Genomic DNA, 19,094 nt, shown 5'->3' on the forward strand with positions numbered 1-19,094 from the left:
CCATCAACCTTGGCCCACCGCCCCCTCTCACTGCCCAAAAGGACCCACCGGCTACCCAGACCCTCCACAGATAGCAGATTATCTCCACAGATAGCAGCGTATGACAGCAGTGCAGGACCAAGTCAAAATCGGTCACCCAGCAAATTGATCGCCGCAATTGACTCTCAAGGCTTCCACCCCTGGGGATCTTAGTGATATAAGAGATTGGACTGACCATACTAATTACTCCCTCCATCCGAAAAAGCTTGTCCCAAGCTTGTTCCTTAAATGGATGTATCTAGCACTAATTTGATGCTAGATACGTCCATTTGAGAGACAAGCTTTTCCGGATGGAGGGAGTACTAAACATCACAAACATTGTATTAGGGAGAAATCTTCACAACTAGGGTTAGGATTCACATGAACAAAGCCATCCAAATACAATAATCCAACCAACAAAAACTTGAAAGATGAAGGAGATTGCCTCAAGGAACGGAAAAGGGACCGGATCCAAGGACACATGCCACCGATTTGGAAGGATTTGAAGGAGGATTGAGTGGAGAAGAGAGGGCTTGAGCTTGGGGTGAGACTTGAGGAGGAAGAGGGTGGGGTGAGGGGGAAACCCGTCAAGGCCCCGCAACCACTTACTTATCTAGGGCAGAAACACAAGGGCCCTTGACGTGCCTAGAAACGCAGCCCGCTTTGGAGGAGACACTAGAGTGACATGCGCCGTCCAGACCGTAAGACATAGTCTCAGACAGAAGAGACGTCAAACAAGAGTTCGCTATAGCACCATCTCACGGTCAGAGGAGACACTGGACAAGGTTTTAGCGATGAATGAATTCGCACGCATGACCATCACTTCCATCACCCACGTCGTCATGGGTGGCTGCAGATTCTAGTGTCCACGCCTCCGCTATTAGAGCAACTAATGCCCTATAACCTCGCTGGCCGGCCCGCATAATACAGACCAATATAGCGTTTTTGCCTGTTTTGCGGTCCGAACAGGTACGCTATATTTGACCCGGCCCGTAAAAATTATACAATCGACCGTTAAACCACTCCTGGCCGCTATATCTACCGGACCACGCACGATTTAGGGTTTGTGCTTCATTTTCTCCGTCATCTCCCTTCTCCTCCGCCGCCTTCCTTTCTAACTCCGGCGAGCGATTCCACCCGGCGGAGAGATTTTTTTCCGGTGAGCGATGGCGGGATCCGCACACAGGCGTGGAGGCCGCGGTCGTGGCGGGTCGCCGCCGCGCAAGATCTTGCATGGCGGCGCGGAGGCCAACAGCTCCCTCCGCTCCTTCCTCCCCCCCCCCCACCCCACCCCCTGGTCGAAGCTTGGCGGTCGGAGCAAGCGCTGCAGCGCGGCCGCCTCTTCTACAGAGGCGAGCGATCAACTTGGGCCTACTTCGACCGGCTCCACGAGGAGCTCTACCCGCACACCGTGGCTTGCCGTAGGACAGATGCGGAGCTCCTTGTCGCAACGAGCTTCATTGAGGCCGAAGAAGCAGGGACTGCCGAGAGGCTCGCCGCGAAGGAGGAGCACGCCTTCGCCCATGCTTGCCGCCAGTCGGCGGAGGCGTTCTTCCTTGGCAACAAGCACTAAGCCGTTGCCGCTCCTGCCGCTAGATCTATGTTTATCTATGTATGTGATGAACTCCAGTGTGTCGTGTGATGAACTATGTAGCGGGAATTATGTTTCATCCAAGTTTTAAAGTTAGCAGTAAGCTTTTGCGAGATCTGTTCTTCTTGGAGGCATCACTTCCCGCAAAATTCTTTTAGGTGGAACCATAAAACGATTTTGCAGGATAGAATTATACGGCATCTGCTATAGTTGCTTTTAACCGATCTAGATCCGGTTGGTTATCGCGTTGGTTTCTTGCTTTCTCAGTTACATCTTCCGAGGCAGATTGTATTGTTTACTCCCTTCGTCCTCAAATAAGGGTTCGTTTAGCATTTAAATTTTATCCAAAAAATGTATTTTTATCCTTCCAATGCATGTTAAAGTAGAAAAATATATTTCTCTCTCCTCACACAAGAATCGAGGCCATTAACATTCAACATATGGTGTCCTTATTTTGTTACAAACACTTAGGTCACTATCAATAACATTCAACGTATGGTCTTCTTATTTTTTATGTGCACTTAGCTCATTGAAAGTAGGGTAATTAAAGAAGAGAGGGATGATTTGTTTGCATCTTCCCATGCATTTTTTATTCCACTCCATAATCTATTATAATAAAAATTGTATATGCACACTTTTTAAGGTCTTTGGGAGTATGTAGTACGTGCTCCCTCTGCCTCAAAATAAATGTCTCAAGTTTATCAGTACTCCTTCAGTCCCAAAATAGATGACTCAACTTTGTACTAAAGTCACTTATTTTAGAACGGATTTAGTATAACTTCGTATTAAAGTTATCAAAATTAACACACTTATTTTGGGATGGAGTACAATCCTATCGGCTAAAAAATAAGAATTCTTCAGGAGTGCACTTATGCGACCTGGTTATCCTCTTAGAAAATCAATACCATAGGGTAAGAAAGGAGATTCATGACACTGAGTATCCAAATAGGGTCAAAATTTTGGGACACTGAGATTCCAGGTCAAAACTCTAGCTGCACATTCAATTACACAACTAGTATATGCAACCCTCAGAAGGGTAAAAAAGAGAGAAGAAACCAGCCTTTATTTGGTCATTCACGGAGGCCTTTTTCTGTATAAACCCAGCCAATCCCTGCACTAACAGTATACTACTCGCTCAGCTATGTACACTCTCTCGCTTCCAAATGAAGCGTGGTAACATCTGGTTCTAGTTTCATCTGCCTTCACTCTGCCTGATTTGACAAAGTAAAGGGAGCCGAGACCCGACTGCTCCCAAAACATTTCATCATTGGTGCTTCCAAAATTGTCTCAGCTTCAGTGGAGATGAAGGTCAACTGTGCATCACGACTACACTAGCACTCAAGAACACCAAGCGGATTATAACTACACCCAGCAGACCAACCAAGAACACCAAGAATCATCTCAACACTGGAGCATGCGCTCACCTGCAATTATGCCGTCGACTTAGGTTGAATATACACACTTGTAAAGTAAAACAAATATATACAGGTCAGCCAAGGGAGTGTACCACATTCTCATCAGTTCCCTCAAAATGGAAAAGCAGCACACCCATTCCTCTTCTGTTATCTCTCTCCGCCTGAAAATTGCAACTTAGATGGTCAACACAAAACAGTAGATATGGAGATGATTGCCAAATGCAATTACAAGGACCAAGGAATTAGTTAAACTAATAAATTAAGAAATGGCGTGTTGTACTTGATACCTAATTTGCACACACAGAAATAACTGTCTAAAATTATCGAGGGAAATTCAGTCCACCTACCACACAAGAACATATGGTGATTCCGCAAGCTGTCAAAGCCGAAGTAACTTCAGCCATCATCCCTGTGCATCCCAAAAATTAATTGACATGGTTTTACTAATGTTTGCAATGAAAGCTCAATAACATAGATCCATAATAAATTGCGAAAATAGATACTGCTAGTTAATTGATGCTTCAACTAATTAATGTATCCATTTGAGGAAGCGTCTGTTTCAGGAGCATAAACAAACAGTTAGGCATGGGCACGAAATGGAGATGAACATAGTTGCAGTGAAACTTGGCATTACTCTCTGAAGGTACATTGTAGACACTAGTAATGCATTTTCAGTTTAGTAAAAAAGTTTGATGGTAAAGGAGTATTACCTTTTCGATCAACACACACTATGCAAAGCCATTGGATAGAGTTGCCTTCTGTATTGTGCCAAGAGGAAATTTTACCGCATTTCCAATTATCCAAACTAGCAAAAACTTCCTTATAGGCCGGGACGCCAGGGCGCATGAACTCAGTGGAGCTATCACCTCGAACTGTTGAACCATTAATTTTGATGCCTAGTTCCTTCACAGTTTTGTTGTGCTTCCCATTAATCTTTGGCGTGTGAATGTTGTTAACTGGTAAAAAGCCATCGCTATTTTTATTCACAAAGGATAACTTGTTGGAACTTAATATCTTCTGCCAATTGAATTTATAGTCCTCGTTTTGTGTGGTTGGAATTAACTGCTCGCTGTCACTTTCATCTTCAAGATCAGCGACAAAGTTATTAACTGCATCCGCCGTTATTTCAGCGGCAGAAAGAGCAGCTTGCTCCCTTAAGAACTGAATATGCAAACGATTAGTTACTACAGCCATCTAATAATGTAAGAAATCAATGATGATTATACCTACTTTCATAATTTTGTGCCTAGCACTGCGGGTTTTGGCATGTTGCAGCCACTGCTGATGACGCTGGAATGCATATTTACTGGACAATTTCTGCAACAAGACAAAAGGGGGGAAATATGTGTATAAGTCGAGTTTACCCAGATACTCAAGAGCTAACGTATGTGTGTCAATGTCAATACATACTGCCATGGAATCCTATTGCTGCAGTATAGATTTGTCTGTAGCAATTCAACAATTTGGTAGCTCAACTACAAGTGAAGAATATGAAACTACAAATTTTTTAGTTAGATGGTTATACAATTGAATAAATTTCAGAACCACAATTTATGAAATTTATATTTGGGGAACAAGATTAAAGGGGGGCTTAGCCTTCTAATTATGGCAATTTTTCCTTACTAAGCCTATCTCAACCAAATATAAGACGAAGAATACACTACTAAATTTGTCAGAATAATATAACAGAAATAAATCATGCATCTGTGTGAGAAATACTAACATCGTAAGTTATTATCTCCACTACTTCAGCGTTCGCAAGCGCATGGATTGGTGAAACTAGATTACCATTCACCTGAAAAAAAGAGCATGAGCACCCTCATGATTAATTGTTAAATCATACTACTAATGTTTCCACAACTAACCTTTGCTGCTACCATTTTATTGCCGATTTCTGTATGGATCAGATATGCATAATCAATCACAGTGGCCCCCTTAGGCAGGTTTTTAATCTGAGAGTGAAAATATAGTTAGCCAAGTGCCAAACCCAAAGAAAAGCTATGCTCTCCAAGTTCAGTGACTACCTCGCCTTTAGGTGTAAACACAAAGACACGGCTTCCCAGAAGATCTCTGGTAATAGTATCCACAAATTCCCTAGAGCTCATGTTACCAACAAACTCTTCTTGCCATTCACGGATTGCATTTAGCCAACCAATCTATGGGAGATGACAAATAATTGGAGGATTTTTTTTAGTCAAGCGAGATAAAAGAAATAATGTGAACTGCGATAAGCTTTAACAAACTACTGTAATTATACTAAGTAATAAAACATATACCCTCAGAGCAAAGCCTGTATTGTTAAGACAGATCACTTTCCCATCTAAATTTCTTCCACTAGATATTCCAGGACGAACAGGTCCTGAAACCACCCCTCTTCCACTGTAGTGTGCAGCAATGCCTCTTTCTGCTATCAGATCCATATCCTCTGTTCTTATCTGCAATACAGTTGGAGCATAATTTGTGTCTTTAAATCAATCTTATACTTTCTCTAGCTTAAATTGCTAAGAGTAGGCAACATTACCTGAACTTCCAAATGGAACATACTCTCATTAAGAAACGGTATCACTGTAGTATGTAGACTTTGATAGCCATTAGGCTTTGGAGTTGCAATATAATCTTTAACCTATCGGCATAGCTGAGTTTTAGAAAAATGATAGAAGCAAGTCAAAACGACATTGAATAACAGAGGGCGCATAACTCACAGCTTGAGGTATAGGTGTCCATATGCCATGAACAAGACCAAGGACATGGTAGCAGATCTGAATTGTATCAAACATACTTGTGCATCAGCGATAAATTGACCGCATAAACAAGATAATACTTAGTATATAATATTACCTGTTGTCCGGTGCACAGTGGCCCAACACCATTGCAGGATTTTGGTTTTATGATGATCCGCAGCTGAACAATATAAAAACATGTTTTACTAAGACATTCATAAGATAATAAACTGAGCAGGAATAATCACCTATAAAGATATTCAGAACATCGTACCTGAGCAACCTGATTTACCTCATTTAATGAACTCTTGGATTTGAGAGCGGTTTTATAAATGCTGCAAGATGATCCAAACAATCAACAATCCACCAACAGAACAAATCTTACAGCCTATTTCAAACATGGAACCTCGTAATAATTACCTCCTAATAAGACTACACATTGTTTGATTTTTCGGTTGTAAAATGTAAATGAGAGGCAGCTGAACAAAAGATTATGCAGCAGCAAAAATCAATTTCCCTAACTGTGCCACATTGTGAACTGATGTTTTGCCAATAATGCGATACAGTGGCAAAACAGATTATTTTTCCTTTTTATAATAAACAGAGAAATTGTGCGGCGACTAGTATCCCCCCTGGAAATTCGTTTTTTCAAAAGAAACAGGGCATAGAACAATAAGCTAAGCACATCTATATCATATACAGAAATTGCATCACTAAGGCCCTGTTCGGCAACCCACCCACTCCCGGAATCCACGGAGCGAGGAAACTGCAGCTCCGTGATTTTCAACTGCAGCTCCGCCCGCTCCGGGAGCAGAGTTTTGGAGCGGCGCGATTCCGAACAGGGCGTAAGTAGACATAGAGACTCTGCAGTCTAAATGCTCATCTAATAAAATAAACTTATCATAACCAAGGTAAAGTCTAAAGACATCGCTCATTTTACTATGGAGTAGCATGTTTGCTCTACCTGTAAAGTTCTTTACACACTGAGCGCACTTCTGTTTCAACACTCACAAGATCAAGAAATTGATCCTCAGCAATTTTTTGCTTTAGGATTTTATTTGCCTGGAATTGAAAATCGCAAAGTCAAGAAACATAATTCAACACTAAATGCAAAAACATGTTAGTGTGCAATATCAAAAGAGAGAACCTCTTCCAATTCTTGTTCATGGGCTTTGAAGATGTCATCAACTCTTTTCCTTAGTTCAGCGAAATCACCAGGATTCATGTACATGAAGGACAGATACTCTAACTCAGACTGCAATGTGAAGTGTTAGTCATCAAATGGAATAACCAAACTACTAAGACTGCACAGAGCTAAGAATCAGATGGCATTGTAAGATGCTTCCTTGAGATAACATAAACATTATTCACATTGCATGGATCTACAGAGTATGACACATAAAAAAACGCATAAGGGCAAAATTTTTAACACTGTAATATACCATATATAAACATCTGCTTTATATATAAGATAAGGGAACATATTTCTTTGGCCCCTTGACTTTGGCAGTAGGTCAATTAAAGTCCCCCAAAGCCACCATCACAGGGAACAAATGTTCTGGTTTAAAAAAACCAAGGAGCTGGATGCTTGGGTTTGTAATTGAACTTGAAGGTCAACTGAGAGTCCCCCAATACATTTGTATAATCAAGTTTGCGGTGAAATAAACAAATCTAACATTTCAACAGAGGTAAAAGCAAACATTGAAAAGTAGCAAAGAAGAATGTACTGTTCAAAAACAACATATCAGTAACATAAAAGAAGTATCACCGTAATGAAATTAGTTGGACCATGCACAACAATAATGGCTATCATTTAAGGCGATTTCATCAAAGGTACCTTTATTTGATACATCCCGAGAAGTTTTGCTAGGGGTGCAAAAACCTGCAGTGTCTCCATGGCGATAGCATACTGGAAAAAGCAGTGCTTACAATAAGATGTCACTGAGTTACAGCGAGATCTTATACCAATGAAAAGAAGAACCTACCTGCTTGTGCTGAGGCATATGTGTAAGAGTACGCATGTTATGCAACCTGTCTGCCAGTTTCACAATGATTACACGAACCTGCAGAAGATTATTATTTCATTTTATTGGGAAACTAGACTTCAAAATGCTGCCGCTGAAACATTCTATATGGGATAAATACCTCTTCTGTCATTGCAAGAAACATCTGTCTTAAGTCTTCAGCTTTGACATCTTGTTTTGAACTACCCTCATTTTTGCATTGAAGTTTCCCTAGCTTAGACACCTGTATTTGTGATGAAATAGGTTTATGATTGCACTGAAACTATATCAAGATCATATAAGTTCTACAGTTAGTAGTACAATAGAAAATGTGAACAGGTGAGATGAAAAGTATACCTTTGTTTCCCCTTCAACAATACGACTTACTGTTGCCCCAAACTCATTTTGGATTGTTTCGAAAGTAACCATGTCAGTATCTTCAACAGTGTCATGCAATAAACCAGCAGCGATTGATTCCCAGTCAAGTTCCTAGTTATGTCCATAGAGTAGAGCACAGCCTGACTTCATTATGTTCATACTAGGATACTTGAGAAAAATATGCCTTTACAGGTTCAATGATATACTACTACTCACGTGCTCCCCAAGAATACGAGCAACTTCAACAGGATGAATGATAAAAGGCTCCCCACTCCGGCGTTTCTGCCCATTATGTGCTTCATATGCTAACTGCATTAGACAATAAACTATCATGACACGGCCTCTTGATGCATTCTCAGAGGAATCAGCCAGTCTAGAATATTATTCAGAAGCACATGGAAGAACAATATCAGATGTATTACCTTTAAAGCGTCATGTACGAAGTTCAACTCTTCAGGTTGAAGGTACGAGATAGCTGGTCTGAGACTCTGTTATGTAACAGCATTAATAGTTAACATGCAATAAAAAAAATCCAACCTTGCCTCGAACAAAAACAAATATTTAGTTGCATTTCAGGAGGGATCCTTGAACATTAAATATGCCAAACCAAGAATAACAACAACCGTGCTACCAAGTCAGTGTTTACCTTGGATGTTTTCACGTTTTCTAAGAATATGAAGAAGAAAAATGTTGCTTATTTTTTTCATTATTGTAATGTAAAATGTGTCGACAAGATTAAGGAAGTGCATGTGGTGTTACAGTAGTAAGGCACCAAAAGGCTATTTGATTTCATTGTACATGCTCGGAGCCTAGTAGGACTGCTTAGGTAGCTGGAACATAGGGTCCCTGACAGCTAAGTTACGGGAGCTAGTTGACACAACGGTGAAGACAGGTATTGATATCCTATGCGTCCAAGAAACTAGGGATGAAAATGGAGCGGAAACGAACAAAACTGGGTGCTACCACATTTGTTTTCATATTTTTATGCAGAAGCGGAAACGAATACAGAAACCCTGAAAATGAATACGGAAACAGATACTACTGAAAATAGACACGGAGCAAATACAGAGCGGACACGGAAACAAAACTATGTGTTGACCGGAACTTGAAACCCCCTTGAATCATAGAGAAACACACATAAAAAAACAAACAAATTCAAGGAATTGTTAACATGGATACAAATTAATATGGTTGCGTTAGCAACATAGGGTAGTATTATAGTAGTACATGACAATTTCGTATAGGTCTAATTGAGTATGTGTGTGGTAGTAAAAGTTGGTCCTCAAATGATCCATCCTGCTCATCGTCTCATTGTGTGTTCTTTGGTAGTTGGGCTACAAAGCAGCCATGGGCCTATACTAGAAACAGAAATTCCATATTCACGGAAACGGAAAGTTCCATTTCCACGTCTGTTCCACCGGAAAACACCATTCTGTTTTTGTTTCCGTTTCTGCATAAAAAATTCCATTTCCATTTCCGTTTTCATATTTCCTCTCCGTTTCCATTTTTCCTCCAGAAAAACAGAAACTTTCCGCTTCATTTTCATCCCTACAAGAAACCAAATGGAGGGGACAGAAGGCGAAGGAAGTGGAGGATGCCGGCTGCAAGTTGTGGTACACAGGGACAGCTACCAACAGAAATGAAGTAGGCATCTTGATCAACAAGAGCCTCAAGTATGGACTGGTAGACGTCAAGAGGCAAGGGACAAAATTATCCTGGTCAAGCTGGTAGTCGGGGACTTAGTTCTCAATGTTATCAACACGTATGCCTCGTAGGTAGGCCACCGTGAGAGCACCAAGAGGGAGTTCTGGGAAGGCCTGGAGGACATGGTTAGTAGTGTACCTATTGACGAGAAGCTCTTCATAGGAGGAGACCTCAATGGCCACATAGGTACATCTAACACAGGTTTTGAAGGGGTGCATGGGCGCTTTGGCTATGGCATCAGAAATCAAGAAGGAGAAGATGTCTTAAGCTTCGCTCTAGCCTACGACATGATCGTAGCTAACACCCTATTTGAAAAGAGAGAATCCCATCTAGTGACTTCTAGTAGTGGTCAAAACTCAAGCCAGATTGATTTTGTCCTCTCGAGAAGAGAAGACGGGCGTGCTTGCCTAGATTGTAAGGTGATACCAGGAGAGAGTGGTGTCCCTCAACATAAGCTTGTGGTGGCTGACTTCCGCTTTCGGATTCGTGTCCAGCGGGATAAGCGTGCCAAAGTCGCTAGAATGAAGTGGTGGAAGCTCAAGGGGGAGGCAGCCCAGGCTTTCAAGGAGAGGGTTATCAAGGAGTGCCCTCGGGAGGAAGGAGGTGATGCAAACAATATGTGGATGAAGATGGCAACTTGCATTTGTAAGGTGGCTTCGAGGAGTTTGGTGTGACCAGGGGAAGTAGAAGCTAAAGATACCTAGTGATGGAACGACGATGTCCAGAAGGCTATTAAGGAGAAGAAAGATTGTTTCAGACACCTACACCACCTACACCTAGATAGGAGTGTAGACAACATAGAGAATTACAAAGTGGCAAAGAAGGCCGCAAAGCGAGTTGTGGATGAAGCAAGGAGTCAGGTGTATGAGGACCTCTACCATCGCTTAGACACGAAGGAAGGCGAAAGGGGCATCTATAAGGTAGCCAAGATTAGAGAGAGGAAGACGAGGGATGTCAATCAAGTCAAATGCATCAAGATCAGATCCTGGTGAAGGACGAGGAGATCAAGCATAGATGGTGTTAGTACTTCAACAAGTTGTTCAATGGAGAGAATGAGAGCTCTACCACTGAGCTGGACGACTCTTTTGATGATACCAGCAAGCGTTTTGTGCGTCGAATCCAGGAGTCTAAGATCAGGGAGGCTTTAAAGGAGGCAAGGCGATGGGCCCTGATTGTATCCCCATTCATGTGTGGAGAGGCCTCGGAGACATAACAATAGGATGGCCAACTAAGCTTTTCAACATCATTTTTCGAGCAAACAAGATGCCTGAAGAATGGATACGGAGTATATTAGTACCAATCTTCAAGAACATTGGAAAAGTTGTACTAATTACCATGGAAATAAGCTGACGAGCCGCTTAAGAGGAATGACAAGCGTGACCAAAAATCAGTTTGGTTTCATACCTTGGAGGTCAACCATGGAAGCCATTTTCTTGGTACGACAACTTATGGAGAGATAAAAGGAGAAAAAGAAGGACCTACATATGGTGTTCATTGACTTGGAGAAGACCTACAATAAGATACCGCGGAATTTCATGAGGTGGGCCCTAGAGAAACACAGAGTCCCAACAAAGTACATTACCCTCATCAAGGACATGCATGCTAATGCTGTCACAAGTGTTCAAACAAGTGATGGCGACAGTGATGAGTGATGACTTCCCGATTAAAATAGGACCGCGCCAAGGGTCAGCTTTGAGCCCTTATCATTTTGCCTTGGTGATGGATGAGGTCACAAGGGATATACAAGGAGATATCCCATGGTGCATGCTCTTTCAGGATGATGTGGCGCTAGTCAATGATAGTCAAACAAGGGTTAATAGAAAGTTAAGCTATGGAGACAAACTTTGGAACCGAAAGGTTTTAAGCTTAGTAGAACTAACTGACTAAATGAGGTTCGGTCTCGGTACTACTAGGCACGACGAGAAGGATAGCCTTGATGGGCGTGGTACCTCAGAAAGACACCTTTCGATATTTGGGGTCAATGTTGCAGAAGGATGGTGATATCGATGAAGATGTGAGCCATTGAATCAAAGCCGAATGGATGAAGTGGCGCCAAACTTCTGGCGTTCTCTGTAACAAGAGAGTGCCACAAAAGCTAAAAGACAGGTTCTATAGGACGGCAATTCGGCCCTCAATGTTGTATGGCGCTAAGTGTTGGCCGACTAAAAGGCGACATGTTCAACAGTTGGGTGTAGCGGAAATGCGCATGTTAAGACGGATGTGTGGCCACACAAGGAAGAATTGGGTCCGGAATGATGATATACATGATAGAGTTTGGGGTAGCACCGATTGAAGCAAAACTTGTCGAACATTGTCCGAAATGGTTTGGGCGTGCACAGGGCAGGCTCCTAAAGTTCCGGTGCATAGCGGACAGTTAAAGCGTGCCGATAATGTAAGAGAGGTCAGGGTAGACCAAACTTAACATGGGAGGAGTCCGTAAAGAGAGATCTGAAGGAGTGGAATATCACCAAAGAACTAGCCATGGACAGGGTGCGTGGAAGTTAGCTATCCACGTGCCAGAACCATGAGTTGGTTTCGAGATCTTATGGGTTTCAGCTCTAGCCTACCCCAACTTGTTTGGGACTAAAGGCTTTGTTGCTGCTGCTGTTGTATAGGCTTGGATACTTGCGAAACAACAAGAGAAATGACGACAAACATTATATTCATTAACATACTATCATGAAATGGTCATAAAGCTAGTGAGCAAATAAAATGTTGATAGAGCAAAGCAATTAACCATAATCTTAAGCTGGTTTTAGAAAAAGAGGCATGTGAACATGACTAGTGCAAACTAAATATACACCAAAAATGAGCAAAGAGTATTGAGCTTTTTGGTTTGTTGGCACACCTCCCACAACGTTTCTGGAGAAACAAGGTCGAACGGTCCTGACGAATAGCAGGAAACCCTCCACATTGACTTCACAGGAGTTGACCAATATCTGATTTTTTTTACCGAGGAAACAAAACTAGCTGATGAACCATGGCCCAACTTTCCTTTGTTGATGTCTTCTGCCCAGGTGATGTGCAGTAGCTGGAAATAAAAGGCGATAACTATTAAGGAAAGAATCATTATAACATTTCAAATGCAACCAATGCGCACAGTGACCAACTATCGGTATGAGAAGTCAGATACTCGCAAAATTAACTATTTCAGTATTAGTATCAGCACCATTGGATGTCAGCCAGTCTCTAGATACTTTGTCTTTAGTTTATGGTAGCTAAGAAGTAAGAACATGCTTTTCTGAATAGACATGTGCCTTAGATTTTGCTGTTGTTGGGTGATTATCTTGAATTTTAACTCTTTCACTGCGGTCTAAATGAAACAAGAGATTAGCCCGATTTCTCTAAGGAATAGCAATTCCTCCGTCTGCTACCAATTTGTTTCTCACTTTAGAATATGCGCGATCAAACTTCTAAAATTCCACACCTAAAATACACAAAAGTACTCAGTCTGACAATACAAAAGCTAATTAGTATATTTCAAGCAAATTTAGTTCCACAATGTTATCATATAAAGACCATGAATATGTTATGTTGAAGTCAGTAGTCAAAAGATGAAAACCTGACGTGTGTCAATTTCTGACAATCTTATCTTGTGAACAAGATGGGAGAGCTAAGAAAATAATGGTGGGGCGGCAGGCATTAAGCCTGTATGAGTACATACAATCTGTATGCCAATGGTGGACAATCCAAAGGGCATAGTGCATACAAGAGATTACAGATTGTGAAATTGACAAGGTGATTACAGAACACATATTTCCATAACGCAAGTCATTTTGAATACATTTAGCAGCAATTGATCCTAAATGAGTTTGCTGATGGGAACACGTAAGGAAATAACCTGCCATACAAATGGGGATTTAAATTTTTTTTCCCTTGAGACAAGGTACTTCACAATGGCCCTTGACCCAAAGGCTAGAGGTATCAACCTTGGTTTTGATGTTTCGGATCAGTAATTTCACTAATTCCACCAAAATGGGGTAAAACACTAATATCCATTGCCACTCGGTTATAAAAACCTAAAGTAGCAGAGATACCGAATTATTATCAACAGCACAGCTATATAGCAGAATCTCTAACGGGTAGGAGCAACACACCGTGTTGTTGTTACTCTGCCGTGGGCGACCTCGCCGCCTCCCGCCGCCTACGGCTTCAGCGTGGCTACAGGAGGAGCACTGCGTGGTGCTGGCAAGCGCGCCGGTGAGCGCGCGTGGAGCGTTCCAGGCGCAGGAGAGGACGCTGCATTCGTAGGGCCTCCCAGCTCCGCCGCCCCCCTTCCACAAGGCCCTGCACGAGCTCGCGCACTCCAGCGACGACGCTACGCGACAGGAACAAAACAAAAACAAAAAATCAGGTTCCGAAAGCAGAATTCTCCCCTCAAAAACCTAAGGCGAGGCAACAGGAGAGGCTTAACCGAATTGCAGGTTTAACGAGGAGTCGGGGCCTACCAGACAGAGCGGCCGTCGGGGGTTGCATGGCGCGGCGGCGGCCAATCTCATCGGCGGCGCGGCGGCCGGCGAAAGGGGGGCCTCTTCGTGGACCCGGGCTCCGGCAGGGCGCGAATTGGGCAGAACTCGGCGAGCGGTGGAGAGCGAGAGGGGGTTTGCCGAAGGGGAGGAGGAGGGAGGAGGCGAGACGGGGAAGAAGAAGGGATAACAGGGGACGGAGGCCACACAAAGGCCGCGGCCGTGGTGAAGTAAAATAGGGCTGTCTGTGCGAGAGGGCTGGGTTGGAGGCTGGAGCTTTACCTCTGCCGGTCTCAGATTCTACTTTTAATTTCCCTATGATTTCTTTTCTATTTTGTTCTTGGGGTTTTCTGATGATTTTTTCTGGTTTCGCGGCAGGAATGGCGTGGATCACTGGATCGTAATGCTTCCCTCTCCACTAGTAAGTGCTCGTGGCCTCGACTTTCGCTCCTCTTGGCATAAAAAGGTGATTCTGGTTGTGCGCAAGGAATTCATCGGAGTTATCTTTCGTGCGTGTTAGAGCATCTTCAGCCGTTGGCCCCTCAGAAGGCGCTAAAAATCACCCCTAGAGACGCACCGGCGTTAAACTGTGTGTTGGGGGCGTGATGCCCCAGTCACGGCGCCCACATTTTTTTGAAAACTTAAATTTGGCACAAACACGACGTAAATTAAACCAAACTTCGGCGAGTTCGTTCATATTTACAATATTTTACAAAAAAGAAAAAGAAAAACGCTACTAGTCTGCTCCTCGCCGTCTCCCTCGCCGCTCCTTGCCGCCCGCCGCCCTTGCAGTTCTACATGCCGAGGAGGCTGTAGAACCGCGTGTAGTCGCCGCCGCCGTCGTCGTCGTCGCCTCCGCCGCGGCCGCCGTCCCTGCTGCAGCCCTCCCCCGGTTGGCGCGGCGGGTTGGACAGTCCGGGGGCGTCCTCGTCGTCGTCGCTGTCGAGGATCACGATGCCGTGCTCGTCCTCGCGCCCACGTTTGCGAGCGGCTATCTCCTCCAGGGCCCGGCGCTGCCGGACCATCTCGTCGCGGAGGTAGTCGTCGCGCGCCCACCATAGGGCGTCCTCGTCGGAGAAGCCGCGCCGGGCTATCTCCTCATACTCCAGGGGGAGGCTGGGCTCCGGTTTGGGCGCGACGAGGACGAGGCGGCCAGATGCGGGGGTCGAGTCGGCGATGCGGACACCGGAGCTGCGGGTGCGCCGGCTGACAGGCGTGTCTTGGGGCTCCGGCTTGATGGGGCGGAGGCAGGGAGAGCCGGTCGACCGAGCGGACGAGGAGGAGGACGCCCCGGGGTCCATGCGCCTCGGCGTCCACGAGCTCCCATGGCGGCGAGAAGGACGGGGGGTCGGGGTACTGCAGCCTCGGCGTGTTGCCGCCTTCGATGTACTCGAGGACGGCCTCCAGCGTGCGGCCGGGCACGCCCCACCATCGGCGCCACCCCTCGGAGTTGAGCCTGCCGGAGGGCACGACGCCGTTGGTGCCTCGAGCTGCTCGGCGTGACGGCGGCGGAAGTACGGCTCCCAGAGCGGGCTGTCGAGGACGTAGCGCGGCCCCTCCCTCGCCGCCCGCGACAGGGAGGCGCGGATACGCGCGATCTCCGCACGCCGCGCCGCCCCGGTGGGCGGTGGTGGCACCGGGACCCCGCCGGCGCTGATTCTCCACGCCCCGGGCACCCGCATGTCCGGCGGGACCGGATACTCGGCCTCGAAGAGGAGCCGAGCTTCGTCCCCATGAAGGTGGCGGCGGCCGAAGCCGTTCGCCGCCGCGCCGTCGCCTGGGAAGCGTTCGGCCATTCTTTGAACTGGGGACGGCGAGAGGAGAGGGAGGAAGGAGGAGAGAGGGCGCGTCGGCGGTGGAGACTCTGTGCGTGCCACCGGCGCGCTGGGGGTCGGCTTATATAAGCGGAGGCGCCGCGCGCACGCGTGGCCGCCGCGTTTACGCGTGGCATGCGCGGGGACGCGCGTCGTCACGCCTTCACTGCACCGCCCGTGAGGCATCAATGGCGGAGGCTGACCGGCGCGGCAGCTTTGGTATTGATTCGCCGCGGGAAACGAGGCGATGAGGACGACGAAGCGGCGAGAAGCGAGACGAGTCGCTAGCAAGGAGGGCCCGCGGCTCTTTCGCGCCAAAAACGATTCGCCCGGCGCCCCCAGCACGCCGGGTTCGGGTTGGGTCCGCCGGCGCCAATTTCGGCCCGAGCCGGCGAAAATTGGGCCTTTGGGGGCGCGACTGGGCCAATTTTTTGGCGCCGGCGGCTGAAAAATCGCCTGGGGGCCTTGTTGGGGACGCGGCTGGAGATGCTTTTATAGTCGTGAACATTGATGGCGGGCAGAGCGATGAAGAGCGTGTAGTGCACGTCTAGCTCGTGAGTGCTGTGATATTTATGCGTGCATATATGTTCTTTTTATTTGTCTCAACTTCTTCTAACATGTAGTGGTATGTTGGTAAAAAGGTTTATGGAAATATTTGGGATGGTGATCCCTGCGACAATTGTTCGTATTCATATGCATTTTGGGAGAAAGGATTTGCAGCACGGCGGGGAACGCAGATTATGGGCCATCTGATTGCCTCACGATTCGGAAACTGGATTGGTCTTTTTTTTTTTAATATTTATATTTATATTTTTATATATATACCTATTAATAAAGGGGTTATCGCTTCCTACCCCGTAATTTCATCTTTTTTGTCCGTTCGTCGTCCGTCCACTTTGCTCATATTATTTTCTATATCCGAGGTGGTCTTAATCTTGCACTTTGTTTTTTACGTTTGGTCATCGGCCGGGCCGTGCGTTCCTCCACATGGGCCTCCACATGTCTCTGCTGCTTCCTTCTTTTATGTACGTCTCTCTCCCTTAGGACGCAGACTCCCGGTTAGAGTCCAACTCTACGCCGCCTCACCTCTCCCTCTTATTCCTCCCATAATATTGGTTGGATCTTGTGGAGGCAAAAGAGTTGCAGACAGAGCACTGGACGAGGATAACGCCCAGATCTGCCTCTAGGACCCGGACATCGCCGCCACCAAAAATCCCACGAAGGACAGCAATGAGATCTCCCTCGCTTTCTCCTCCACCTAATGGTTCGCACACGTTCCGTGGATCGGAAGTGGTTTTGGCAGTGGGCCCGTGGCCTCACCAGCAGCAGCCTTCTGACAATGGAGGCGGGCAGCGCTGGCTTGGCTGAGGTAGAGCGCTGGTTCGCGTTTCGCTTCGAAGCCATCAACGCAAGCGCCGCACACTGCAGGCCCGCACTAAACTGGGCTGACTCGCTCCACCGCCGCGAGCTCTCCATATCGCGATCTCGAGCAGCTCGACTTCCTTGCTGCCGCAGGCTCCGGTGACAAGTCTAGGACGCCGCAAGCATCACCGAGAGCCCGAGGACGCTCTACGCCAGGATGGACTCTGCGGCATAGTTCAAATTCGTTGCCGCATGGCACAAGAGGCAGACGCCGCCGACGCTCAGTTGTTGCATGGATTCGGCTAAGTCCATCATGAACGCAGTCGCCGACGTGTTTTTGATGGACCGACAGGAGGTGAAGAACCCGTAGACTTGACCTGGGCATGTATGCTCATCCTAGAGGTAGCCGTGCAGGCGCTTGACGGCCTAGACCCGGAGATCGGGGCGACACGACCCTTGCCGCGGGGCACGGCGAGAGAGTTGAAGGAGGCGGTGGAGCTGAAGGGTGGGGATGCAGCCAAGCCCACTCGCGTGCTCCCTTACGAAACAGGCCGATGTCCCTCATGCGATCTCTAGCCGCTGCTCAAAGAAAATCAGCGACCTACTTGCCAACCTAGCCAAGGCCAGTGCTTCAGTGCTTCCTCGCCAAGGTTTTGTACTTCTGTTGCTTGTGCAACTCGACGCCGACAGGGATGGCACGCTGTTCGTGCGGAAGCTGCGACCCTCTCTACCGTGCCGGGGCATCTCTTATTTTATGCCCATTCGTCACCATTACGTACGTCCTCGCTCGGTTCACAGTTCACGGTTCTGGGGACTTGCACATGCAAGTGTACATGCATGTCGGCACAACTCAAATTTAGTGGTTGGATTGCATATAGGAAAATTTTGCACATGTTGTCTAGCCGTCCACACATCGATCACTAGCAAATTAAAAAGACATGTATGCATGCTGAACAGAAAGTTTAGCACTTTGATTGGACTTAACATTCCCATTATCTTAAAACGATAAATTACATCTTATACCCATGTAATATGCAGGTAAGCCCCTACAGCCGAAAGGCCCTCTCATTGCCATGCGTAGATGACTATCATGGCAGGGCCAGCGGCGGATAATAACGGTAGAACGTTGATGCGGACATGTGATACATAGCCGATGCTGATGCTGAAGCCCCTACACTAGAACACGTAGTTGTAGACGATCTCCGACCGCTTCATGGTGTGGGATCACCTAAAGTCAAAAGTCATTCCCCTTGAGACTGTCTTCGCAAAAAAATTGTGTTTTCTCTAGAGGGCGCTCACTGAATTACGTGTGATATTGAGATATTTCTTTTAGGTTGGGACCACAACATGATCGAGGTGATGTTCATTGAAAACCCAATGCTCACCGTGCAGTCGAGGACGCTTGGAAGAAGCTTGGCATGCTGATGTTTGGGCAAGGGAAGAGGGAGCTTGACACCAAGAATGTGTAGAAGAATGTCGTGCGCAAGGAGGTCTTAGATGCTACTACAGGAAAAAAATGAAGCCGTCTATGAAACATACACGGCAAAGGCCATTTTAACCACGTCAAATTGTAAGCCGAGTGTTACACTCAGCGTAGTGTATATGGCTTAGAATGTTTCGGCT

At 46.0% G+C, this 19,094-nt stretch overlaps 1 protein-coding gene across 1 annotated transcript; it reads right to left on the reverse strand.

Annotated features, from left to right (window-relative positions):
• Window positions 1-2,555: 2,555 nt before the first annotated feature.
• LOC109740650 (putative GTP diphosphokinase RSH1, chloroplastic) lies at window positions 2,556-14,769 on the reverse strand. Its single transcript, XM_020299706.4, has 24 exons — window positions 14,278-14,769; window positions 13,927-14,147; window positions 12,678-12,860; window positions 8,548-8,613; window positions 8,342-8,434; window positions 8,105-8,236; window positions 7,890-7,991; window positions 7,730-7,807; window positions 7,582-7,653; window positions 6,892-6,999; window positions 6,709-6,806; window positions 6,019-6,079; window positions 5,863-5,925; window positions 5,727-5,783; window positions 5,546-5,647; window positions 5,301-5,459; window positions 5,049-5,180; window positions 4,890-4,976; window positions 4,748-4,819; window positions 4,255-4,341; window positions 3,735-4,185; window positions 3,372-3,433; window positions 3,117-3,185; window positions 2,556-3,033 (listed from the first exon to the last, which is right to left on the reverse strand). Exons 1-24 carry the CDS (start codon window positions 14,303-14,305, stop codon window positions 2,941-2,943), a joined length of 2,676 nt encoding a protein of 891 aa, XP_020155295.1. The 5' UTR covers window positions 14,306-14,769; the 3' UTR covers window positions 2,556-2,940.
• Window positions 14,770-19,094: the final 4,325 nt, after the last annotated feature.

This window comes from Aegilops tauschii, chromosome 4 (assembly GCF_002575655.3).
Source record: "Aegilops tauschii subsp. strangulata cultivar AL8/78 chromosome 4, Aet v6.0, whole genome shotgun sequence".
Taxonomy (NCBI): domain Eukaryota; kingdom Viridiplantae; phylum Streptophyta; class Magnoliopsida; order Poales; family Poaceae; genus Aegilops; species Aegilops tauschii.